The sequence below is a fragment of the Vipera ursinii genome (assembly GCF_947247035.1).
Source record: "Vipera ursinii genome assembly, chromosome: 6".
In the NCBI taxonomy this organism is placed as follows: Eukaryota; Metazoa; Chordata; class Lepidosauria; order Squamata; family Viperidae; genus Vipera; species Vipera ursinii.
This window is the reverse complement of record NC_139515.1, coordinates 78,100,001-78,112,058: the sequence shown is the minus strand read 5'-3', so window position 1 is coordinate 78,112,058 and position 12,058 is coordinate 78,100,001. Positions and strand designations below refer to the sequence as shown.

Here is a 12,058-nt window from a genome sequence, read left to right as displayed (position 1 = left end):
TGTGAGTCAGTTGGCAAGCGATTGAATTTTGATCATGTGACCATGGGGATGCTGCAACGGCCGTAAGTGTGAACATAAGTCACTTTTTTCAGTGCTGTTGTAACTTTGAACAGTTACTAAATGAACGGTTGTAAGTCAAGGACGACCTGTAATAATCACGCGCACAGTATCCCTGGGTATGTGAATGTAGAATTCTACCCAGCTTTGCTTCTGCAGAGAGCCTTTATCCATAACTGGTGGGGTTAAATCCAATTCTGGGCAGGGCCAGTTTTAAAAGCCATATCCAAGGCTTTGGGTTCTGCACACGTCATATATGCGACACATTTTGCACGAATAGACTTCATTTTTAATTTTGTTGACCACCTCCATTGACCCTCTGTCCTGGATCTTTCAATTGACCATCCCTGCTCTGATGTTTTGTGTTGAAGGATCATCCCTCTCCAACCCTCAGAAATGACAGTTTACGATTCCCAAATCTGATTTAAATTTGCATCAAAGGTGGGAACAATTTTGGCTCCCCAAATTTCTCTTTCTCCATTTGTGGATCATTTGCTTTTTAAGCCTGAGTTTAAATGTTCAGTACAAGGAATGGGAAGATGGTTGGTTGGATAGAATTAGATAATCATTGATGGAAGCCCATTTTATTGCTTGAGTGTATTTTGCAAGGAATGGCCACAAGGACCAGCTCAATACAGGTAGTCCTTGCCTTACAACCAGTCATTTAGTGGCAGCATCTCTATGGTCACATGATCAAAATTCGGATGCTTGGCAACTGGCTCATATTTATGACAACTGCAGTGTCCTGGGGTCACGTGATCACCTTTTGCAATGTTCTGACAAGCTGAGTTAATGAGGAAGCCAGATTCACCTAACAACTGTGTTACTAACTTAACAACTGCAGTGATTCACTTAACGAATGTGGCAAGAAAAGCCACAAAAGGAGGCGAAACGCACTTAACAATGGTCTTACTTAGCAATGAAAATTTTGGGCTCAATTGTGGTCATACGTCGAGGACTACCTGTGCCGAATGAATTCAAATTCAGCCATGGCTTTGAAAATCATCTGGGTTTCTCCAGCTAAGCCCTATTTGTAACATTTAAGAATAGTGTAGGCAGGGTGTGCAGTATTATGGATAGTCTGAAAATGAGCTGCTTTGGACATTAGGCCAGCACAACCGCTTTCTAGTACCCATTAACGTAGCCTAATTTTTTTTCTCCACACCACATGAGCCTCAAGAAAAGCTCTTGATGCTTTTTTTTTCCCCCATGCCAAAGTGTAAAACAAGCCAAGCAGTTTTAATGAATAGTTCTTATAAAAGATCAAAAATACTTCTGAATCCTTTCCAAAACCCATGAAGGTCTAACAATGATTTCATCTAATAAGAAGCGAATCTCATCCATGTTATATTAAGCTTCCCGGAAAAAAATAATCTATCTATGTGCTCACTAAAAGTCAACACTACGATGGCTCACAATTAATAATAAGGATGGCTTTGTCAGGAAGAAGCAGCTAAACAGTCTGGTCTGAACTCAAAAAGCTAAGTGAGGTCGGATTTCATTAGTATTGGGATGAGATTCTACCCAGAATTATCGGGGCTGTTAGACCGGGAAACCAGAAAAATGTTCTGGAAGAAAGCAGTACAAACCCATCTATGATAATTGCCAAGAAAACCACCTGTTCTTGACATCACCAAAAATCCAGCTGAACTATAGCCGTGGTGGCGAACCCAGGGCTTTTTTTTTGTCATAGAATGCTCAGAACGGAGTTCCGGCACCTTTTTTTGAATGGAACCTTGTAGGGTAGGCAAGGCAAGTTGTATGACATGTGTGAGTTCCGGCACCTTTTTCTTTCACAAAAAAAGCACTGGGCGAACTTATCACACGAGTGCCACTGGTTGCACGCAGAGCCCTCTCTGTTGGCACGCGCACCATCGCCCCAGTCCTAGGCCTTCAGTTGGGTTTTATAAAACCTTTTCGCTTTAGGCCTCCGCCGCCGTGTGCAAAAAAAAAAAAAGGTTCAATCAATCAATCATTTTCAACTTCTCGTGGAAAAAAAAAGATCTCGCCAAGTTGGAATTGATTGATTGAACTTTTTAGTCCCACCCAGTCTGCCATTACCACTGCAACCACGCCCACCCAATGGGCCACGCCCACCCAATGGGCCACGCCCACCCAATGGGCCACGCCCACCCAGCACCCAACAATACATAAGTGGGTTTTGGGTCGCAGTTTGGGCACTCGGTTTCTAAAAGGTTTGCCATCACTGAACTATACTAAGCAAGGTAGTCTACCTTGTGGGTCTTCAAGGGTTCAAGATTCCTTCCAAAGTTCAAATCTGGAATCTAAATTGGGAACAAAATCCTACCAAAATTCTGTGACAGCCCATTTCAGCAAGTACAGTATTTGTCTATGGAGATTCTCAGTCATCCAGGTCATGGTTGTCCCAAAGGTGCTTTTTCAAAGGCAACTGGACAGCTCAGAGCTGAAGAAGCTTCTTGGATGAGAAGCGAAACATCTTCAAGAAAAAAGAAAGTAAGTCCAGTTGCCTTTTGAAAAAGTAGCTTCGGGACAATCAGGACTTTGTGAATACAGCAAATATTTAGGAACTGACCAGGAATATAAATCAAATGGGACAATGTGATAAAATTATGAATTATGATGGTAGGGTGGTAAATAAACTGACACAAATTGGTGGCAATCTCCTTTGGGTTAAAAGAAATAAGGAGGAAAAAATAACGTTTTGCAACAAATCCTCTTGTTTATTGCCATATTTCCTAAGGCATATAGACCGATGTAATATAATCCCTTTACTCAATTACTTTTTGTTAACTGCTAGAATTTCTTATTGCAAAACACAAAAAACACCCTCTGCCCCCACCAAAAAATATCTTTCAAGCCATTTGCGATATTCAGAATTACAGGGAATTGCTCTGGATTAAAATAATGACAGAAAAAGACTTTGAGAAATCCTACAAAGAAGGATAAATTTACTGGTCTCTTAATTATATTAACAATGTTTTTTACTAGATTACCTTCATCTGCATAAAATTCAGTTTGGACAGAAATGTTGAACAGGAATACCTAAAATGCTTACATTTTTCCTTACAATCACATACATATATACATATATAAGGGACGCGGTGGCTCAGTGGGTTAGGACGCTGAGCTTGTCGATCAGAAGATCGGCAGTTTGGCGGGTTGAATCCTGAGTGCCACGTAGCAGAATGAGCGCCTGTTACTCATCCCAGCTTCTGCCAACCTAGCAGTTTGAAAGCACGTAAAAATGCAAGTAGAAAAATAGGGACCGCTACGGTGGGAAGGTAACAGCGTTCCGTGTGCCTTTGGCGTCTAAGTCATGCCGGCCACATGACCACGGAGACGTCCTCGGTCAAGCGCTGGCTCTTTGGCTTTGAAACGAAGATGAGCACCAGTTGGAAACGACTAGCACGCATGTGCAGGGGAACCTTTACCTTTACCTTATATATATATATATATATATATATCATACATGTAAACGCCCTTTTTATCTATTTGCTTGTAAATGAAACAGGTGCTTTCTCAGGAGCCAACTGGATTTTCTTCTTTTTCTTTGAAGACGTTTCGCTTCTCACCCAAGAAGCTTCTTCAGCTGTGACTGAATGGTGGGGGAAAATGGAAGGATTTATACTCCTTGCAGACAGCTGGTCATTTGCCTACTTTCAGAGAATCCTTGAGGCCATTTGGAGGTTTATCTGTGTCCGCAGGGTCATCAGAGCAGTGCAAATGGGCGTGGAGCCTTCTTGCAACTGTTGAAAGGACTATGTTGTAGACTGGAGATAGACGATGTCGTATCTGTCCCCTTCTGTTGAGAGAGGACTGTTCAGTTTTGACGTAGATGGCCTGTTTGACCCCTCTTTCAAACCAGCAAAGTGGACTTTGCTGTCTTCAAGAGTGGCCTAAAGCAGTCCTTTATTTTAAATTCTACAGGTAGTCCTCGACTTACGACCACCAGAGTCCAAAATTTCTGTTGCTAAGTGAAACACTTTAAAGTGAGTTTTGCCCCATTTTACGACCTTTCTTACCACATTTGTTGTTAGTAACACAGTATGTTAAGTGAATCTGGCTTCCCCATTGAATCTTTGCTTGTCAGAAGGTGGCAAAAGGGGATCACGTGACCCCGGGCCACTGCAACCGTCATAAATATGAGTCAGCTGCCAAGCATCTGAAGTTTGATAGCTTGACCATGGGGATGCTGCGGCGGTGATAAGCGTGAAAAATGGCCCTAATAAGTCATTTTTTCCCCCAGTGGTGGTGTAACTTTGAACGGCCACTAAACAAACTTTATAAATCGAGGACTACCTGTATTTTTCGGGCTTTTTTTTTGTTTAGTTAAAAAAAAAATCCATACAAATCAACCTCAAACTTATTTCCAGTAACAAGCCACATCCAGAGCACACAGCGAGTCACTTTGAAAGCATCTGGTGCTTTTCCATTAGGCCTGAATAATTTCTGCCCAACGCTATACATCTAATATTAGGGGATAGCCGTGACAACGTGCATCCTTCTTTTCTAAAACTCACACAAATATTTTGTTATGACTATAAGAAGAAATGTTCCTTTGTTTTCCTTTGAATTACTTGTTTTTATATGAGGGTGGCCTTCTTAAAAAAAAAACACATTTCCTTAACAGACAGCCTGACAAAATAAGGCGTGGAGCCCGATCTTTAGAAAGGTAATGATTCAAATATTATTTTTAGTTGTGTCGCGTGCAGGCAGTAATTAATCTCAAGTGAAACGGGAGAACAACCCTTGCACAAATTATTCTTTCATTTAAACATATGTTCTTAAAATGTCAAGCAATTTATTTTACGTCAGGGCTGTAACCAAAAATTCACAAAGGAGCCCTTTTCTGTTTTCAGCAAGAGAAGCTCAGATCCAAGCTGTTTGCTTGTAAGTTCTACTCGGGGTTTGTTCATTTTCTTCTTTCCTTAGTCCACCAAGATGTAAAAAAATTTGAAAAGTCAGGATCTATAAAATAGTCGCAACTCAATCATGTGTAATTCAAAACATCCCAATTGGAAGTGTGAAAAGGCCCCGTTTTCAATGTACAACAGCTGCTCCAAAAGCAAAACAAGCTGTTTTCAGCATTTTTTTTTCACACTCAAAAACAGCTGTTTGCACATGAAATAGGGCAGTTCAACTTGAAATGGGAGGGGTGGTGATGTTTCAATTTCAAAACTCCTCTTCATCACTGACAACAATCCATTAACCAAGTCTCTGGACTATAATGTCTGTGTCTGGCCCAAACAGTCCTGTTTCCTATTCATTGTGTTGTGCAAAATTATTGTTTTGCTTAAATTTCAGAACTCTTTACAATTCGGGTAGCTATCAAAGTCTGAGAAGCTCTCGTCTTATATATAGGGAGCATCCTTCAAAAAGTAAAAGAACAGGAAAACTATTTTGTGTTGAAGTTTCCTGTGGGCAGATTCCTTTATATCTGACTGTAGAATGTGAAGTAGCTACTTATGGATAGCTGGGAACCAAATAAAATTTGAACTGCTCACAACTTCAAAACTTACCTGTGAAAACTGTGCCTATTCCAGTTGGCTTGAAAAACTGGAACAGTTGGAAGCATGAGGGCTCACACACACACACAAAAAAAAAACACCTGGCTACAGCAGCTAGACTATAACCCCCATTATTATATAGTGAGTATGGGTGGCCATGTTGGCTGGCCCACGCTAAAGCTTGTAGCCTAAGCTTGAGAGTTTATTTATTTAAGAAAACTTAAATGGCCGTCCAATTCACTCTTATAAAAACAATAAAAAGGCAATAACCCCTCCCCACTCCACCTCCCTGATGACAACAATCAGATGTTCCATTTGATGGGTTCCATCCCATTCTGAAGACCCTAGGCCCGTTGGCAAAACCAAGGTCTTCAGTGTCAAAGTGGAGGCCAATCTTATCTCTGTGGGGATGATGTTCCACACTGAGAGAGCCAATATGGAGAAGGCCTGCTTGATGGACCATCTTGGAAGAGGCGACCTGTAGCATTCCCCATTTCTCTGCTCTGGTGGGTTGGGTAGATGTGACCAGGTAAAGACAATCCTTCAAATAGTCTGACTTGGTTACGTTCAAACACATGATATTGATGGGAATTTTTAATCCAAAAGGTTAAAACTGGAAGAGGCCACAAACTAACAACCTTTCAAGAGTTGTTCCCAACAGCATCCAATCTAGCCAAAGTTATCTGAGTCTGGTAGTCTGTTGTCTGAATTCTCTCATACATACAACTAGCAGGACATGACGGTACTGAAAAAGGGTCAGATATTTTCTGGGCCAAATTAGCACAGAGATCATCACCCTATCAGCAATTGTAAGAATTACTACTTTAATAGCAAGGGACTAAATTTGGATCTGTATAGGAACTATAAGGCTTTGTGGTGATGACTCATTCAGTCTCTTTTCAGTGGAGGGGAGAAGAAAGCAGAGATTTTAAATAATTTATTTAGATAATCATTATTTGTTATTTCTTAACGTGAAGGCTTGTTTGGTTGACCACACTCCTAGTCAGGACCGCAAGATTGGGGTGCAGTTACATCTTTCCCTCATAACCCACACCAGTTTGCATTCATATACTTTTTAATAGCCTAAATAGCATCATTTTAAAACTCTGCACCACGGAGGTGCTTTTATCAAGGTCTATTCCAATACTGCTGACCATCATGTTTTGGAATACTTCCATTTATATATCACAATTCACAAATGCTTATTTTCAAGTACAAAATTCACACCAAGACAATCATTTCCCGGTTGTTTTCTGAAATCAAGACGGAAGTCAATGTATGCCCTTACAGCAAAATTAGCAGTAGAAATTTTCAACATTCAAAGTTTCCTGCATTTATTCACCTGGGCCTTGGGACATTCTAAGAACATTAAACTGTAAAATGGAGGCACCACAGTTTTAATCCGTTTTGTAAGCACTTAGTAAGGACGAGGTATCATGAAAAGAACTCCAGGACAATCTTTGTTTCATTCTTTCTCTCTTTCACAGCACAAACCAGTCACTGGTCTAAGCCATGGGCAGGTCATAGGAAGCTGGATATCTGCCAGTCACATGATAATAAATCTGTGCAATGGAAACAAAGAAAGCAGAAATTAAACCAGTATAATAAAACTGGCAAACGATGGGTAGGTTAATGCAAAGATGGACCCAGCGGATAGACACCTAATTATTCACACTGATTAAGAACATGCCTTATCTAAAGCCATTCTCTTTAAAAAAAAAAAGGAAATATGAGCTGATACTCTTTTGTTTCACCTGGTGTGTTTCATCTTACATTTATTTGGCAATTTTCTGTCTCTCTCCATGGAAAATGGTATACATAGGACTCACTCTAATTCACAATCATCATGTACAGTTAGGTTAAAGGTAAAGATTTCCCTTGCCCAGTTCTTTCTGACTCTAGGGCAGAGGTCCCAAACCTTTTGGGCACCAGGGACCGGTTACATGGAGAGAGGTTTTTTCCGCGGATCGGAGGGGGTGTGGGTTTGTGCGCTGCTTGCATCCCATGGATGGGGCTTTGCTTGTTTGTGCGGACCGGCTGCTGGCATGCCACAGCCTGGTACTGGTCCATGGACCAGGGGTTGGGGACCTGTGTTCATTTCCATTTCTTAGCCAAGGAAGCATTGTCCAGAGACAATGATGCCAGACCACTGACTTAATGGCTATGCTAATCTTGCTGAGAGAAAAGCAAAGCTTGTCACTTGATTTTGAGCCCTATCTAAGTGGAGTGCCTTGCACTGACAGCCAGCCAAGCTCAGCTTTTTCTTCCATTTTCAGCAGAAACTCCAAGATTTCTGCTTTGACTAAACTAATGCTTGTCAACCTTGGAAATTTGAAGATGTTGGCGACTACAGCTGCCAGAATTTCTGTTCTGTACCAGCCTGCTACCGGCCCTGCAGAAAAGGCAACCCCTTTATAAACGGCAAGAGGCTGGAATGACGTCTGCCAAATTTATTACTACAAAAAACAAACAAGACTCAAACCAAGATTCAGGAGCTTTGAAACACTATCTGAGTGGTTGCTTTCAGCAAACCAGTCCTCCCCAAACATTCCCTTTATAAAGAGTTCAGGGCGTGGCCCCTCTCTGCCTCCTTCCGAGAAGACCCACAGCCTTCCTCTGTTTACTCCTACTTGACTGCCTCCTGCGTCCGGCGTCCTTGAACAGGGCCAGCTGTGGGTCATATTCATCCACACTGTCAGGCTCACACAGCTGGGTCTCCATGGTGACCAAGTGGGAGGGGCCTGCCTGAGGGCTCTCATCAGCAAGATCTTCAACCCCCTCAGCAAGGTCTTCAACACCCCCCTCCTCCTCTGATTCATCTGACCCAACTGCCGAACCCACAGGCTGACCCTGAATCACAACAATTTCCCAGTCGGTTGAAGGTCACACATTGTACAATTGCCACGGCTGAAAAACACTGGGTTAAAGCGTTCATTTATTTTATTGGTCTGCCATTCGTATCAAGATCTAAAGCATCCTTGCCGCATAGTCAGATTCTTGATTCAACCATTTGTATGGCCATCCACCTTTTTCTCCTTCAAAGTTTGGCAGCAAACGACTGGATTTCCGTGATGGGATTTTGTTCCACTTTCTAAATGGCTTCCCCATACTTGAAAACCTACTCAAAAGCCCCAAAGCTTCAAGGCCATTCCACGATCTGGGGAGATTTGGGAGTGGGGAAGAGGAGCAACTGTTGGATTTCCATAGAGGTAACCCTTCACTTATGACTTGTCATTTAACAATGACCATTCAGTTATGATGTACTTTTGGAAAAGCTACTTACGACCCATCCTTGAAATTATGACTGCCCTCACCACCACCAGTGATCACATGATTGTGTTTGGGCATTTGGCAATTGGCTTATGCTGATGACTGGCTATAGCATCTCATGATCATATGACTGTGCCAGTTTTGCCAGTTTCCATCAAAAAAAAAATTCCCGCGGTGAATGACCATGTGACTCACTTTACCTTCACTTACCTTCACAAATTGAATCTAGCAACTTGGTGCCTCAACTTATGACTGTAATGACTTATGACCAAAATTCCAGGCTCTACTGTGGTCATAAATGGAGGATATAAATACTGCCTCCTCCCTAGAAGTCAAGAGGCTGTATTGTTGCCTTTGGCCACTCAAAAGCCTCTCAGCTCTGCACTTGCTTTATTAATCCGAGCAAATACATTGTCAACCTCCAGCTCGAATATCCAAATAAAGTCCAGGATTTCCTTGATTTCTGAAAATCTTACTGGTTTACTGATTATATGACATGGTAGAGGCAAAGGAAAACGAACTCTAAAATCCCAAGACAACTAACCAAAGCATATAACAATGACATTCCCAGCCAAACTTCCAGGATGTCCCCTTCTCGTTGTTTTGGGAACCTTCCGCTATCTTCTTCATAGCAGTTAGAATGTCCTTGAAAATTTTCCATAAATCTTTGTCTCAATAAACATCTACGGAACTGGAGAGGTTTTGTTTCTCTAACTAACCCATTTGAAGCCTCATCTCTCTCCCCCGCCCCCCAACCTTACTCTAATGACAAGATGAAAACAATAAGGCATGTAGCTGCCAGATTTTTTTCGCTCTTGATAATAGAATAGAATAGAATAGAATAGAATAGAATAGAATAGAATAGAATAGAATAGAATAGAATAGAATAGAATAGAATAGAATGGAATGGAGTGGAGTGGAGTGGAGTGGAGTGGAGTGGAGTGGAGTGGAGTGGAGTGGAGTGGAGTAGAGTAGAATACAACAGAATGGAATGGAATGGAATGGAATGGAATGGAATAGAATAGAATAGAATAGAATAGAATAGAATAGAATAGAATAGAATAGAATAGAATAGAATAGAATAGAATAGAATAGAATAGAATAGAAAAGAAAAGAACAGAAGTAGAGTGGAGTGGAGTGGAGTGGAGTGGAGTGGAGTGGAATGGAATGGAATAGAATAGAATAGAATAGAATAGAATAGGAGCTGGAAGGGTCCCTGGAGGTCTTCTAGTCCAGCCCCCTGCTCAAGCAGAAGAACCTATACTGTCTCAGACAGGTGAATGTCTAGCCTCTTCTTAAAAATCTTCAGTGATGGAGCATGCATGATTTCTGGGGGTAAGCTGTTCCACTGGTTTATTGTCCTCACTGTCAGGAAGTTTCTCCTTAATTCCAGGTTGCTTCTCTCTTTGATCGGTTTCCAACCGTTGTTTCTCGTCCTTCCCTCTGGTGCTTTGGTGAACAACCTGGCCCCCTCTGCCTTGTGACAGCCCCTCATACATTCTATTAAGCCAACAATTGTGCTACATTAGCCCAGGTTAAGGGTTAAACGTGTGGAGTAAGCTGAACCTTGCTGCTGAAAGGCAGCGCTTCGAATCTCACCTGTGCTTCAATGTCTGCCAGCAAAGTACTGGCACCCAAGCGGAAGAGTTCTGGTTTCAGCCATTCCTCTCCCAATTCCTCCTTCATCAGTGAAAGCCAGATCAAGGCCTCTTTGGCTTTTCGAATGCCTCCTGCAGGTTTAAATCCAACCTTAGGAAAGAAAATTTGTTAAAAAGAAAGAACTATTATGTTAGACTCCAAAGAAGTTGTTGCAGGTGTAGAGCAAATAGGAATTTGCATATAAATGCACGCATCTATCTAAACTCTCTCTCTCTCTCTCTCTCTCTCTCTCTCTCTCTCTCTCTTTCTCTCTCTCTCTCTCTCTCTCTCTCTCTGTGTGTGTGTGTGTGTGTAAAATTTACAGAAGGATTTCTTTCCTGCCTTCCCTCTCCAAAATGCAGGTGCACAAAGTGGCTTATAGGGTAATAAAATATAATGACAAGAAGAAACACACAACTAAATAAGAGAAAATCACTAAAAATATAAATGGAAGCATAGAGTAGAACCTGATAACCACGGAGCTCCAGACATCTGGGGATAGATACAGTAAGTATTATACGAGCACTAAAAGCCTCAAAGCCAATTTGGGGGAAACCAGAGAGTTTACTTTTAAAGAAGAAATATCTTGCTAATATTAAAAAAATCTTGAAAAATGGCCTAGCAAGTTAGCTGGGAAGAAGTATTTAAATGCAACTAATAAAACTGCAGTAAATTTAAAAGATTTGGAATGAACTATATATTAAAAAGTGAGGGGAACGAGAGAGTGAATAAAACTCACACGTGGCATTCACACCTAGGGAAGAGGTGAATGTTCACAGTAGGAAACTAAGGCAGGGGTCCCCAACCCCTGGGCCCCAGCCCACTACCGGGCCTTGATTCTTTTGGAACCGGGCCACAGAAATGGTGAGCAAGCATGGACATGCGTGCATCCCCACTCATGTGAGCAGCGGGCAGCCGTGTGCACACACTTTACCCACCATGTGCGTGGGACCCTCCCCTCTCACCTGCCCCCGCCAGTCCGCAAAGTTGAAAAGATTGGGGAACTCTGATCTAAGGCTCTTAATAGTAATAACCTCCTGAATATGAATATTCCAGGCAGCAGTGAGGCGTTAAAAGAATATGGCACCACCAGCCAGAAGATGAAGAGATGGAAATTGTCCTTCTCTTCTGATTTGGAGCACCTTATGAATCCTCGTTTCCCAAATTCAGAATTCCTCAGAGAGGAGAGAGAACCCAAACTACTACATTGCCATTACTACGTCTCTTAAGGAGCCCAGTGGCTTGAGTGGTTGGAACGCTGGGCAGGAGGTTAGCAAGCCCGTGTTTGAGACCCGAGAGCTGCTGTGGGACAGGTTGAGCTCTCGTCCTTCACTCCAGCTCCTGCCGGGGACATGAAAGGCATCCCCAGGGCAATGGTGGCTTCACCAGCAAATCCTTTAACCCGGAACCACCTTGGTGCTTCTGACACGTGTACAAAAAGCTACTTCTCTTTCCTGCTCTTATTAGTGATAAATCAATCCAAAGGAAAGTTCTAGGCTGCAAAATAATTTCTGGATTTGGTGTGTGTACGTTCATTGACTCAACAAAGGTGGGTCCTTCTGTTCCAATTCTGAAGGGCTATCTTTGGTTGTTTTGCCCTCTAG

At 42.1% G+C, this 12,058-nt stretch overlaps 1 protein-coding gene across 2 annotated transcripts in view; it reads right to left on the bottom strand.

Moving 5' to 3' along the window:
• Positions 1–6,483: 6,483 nt before the first annotated feature.
• Positions 6,484–12,058, bottom strand: part of DERA (deoxyribose-phosphate aldolase) — a 58,656-nt gene continuing 53,081 nt past the window's right edge. For both annotated transcript variants that reach the window (XM_083365318.1, XM_083365319.1), the window contains exons 8-9: positions 10,416–10,565; positions 6,484–7,108 (exon numbers count right to left, since the gene is read on the bottom strand). In XM_083365318.1, the coding sequence (XP_083221444.1) occupies positions 7,052–7,108; positions 10,416–10,565 (207 nt within the window). In that variant the 3' untranslated portion in view covers positions 6,484–7,051. The remainder of the gene's footprint in view (positions 7,109–10,415; positions 10,566–12,058) is intronic.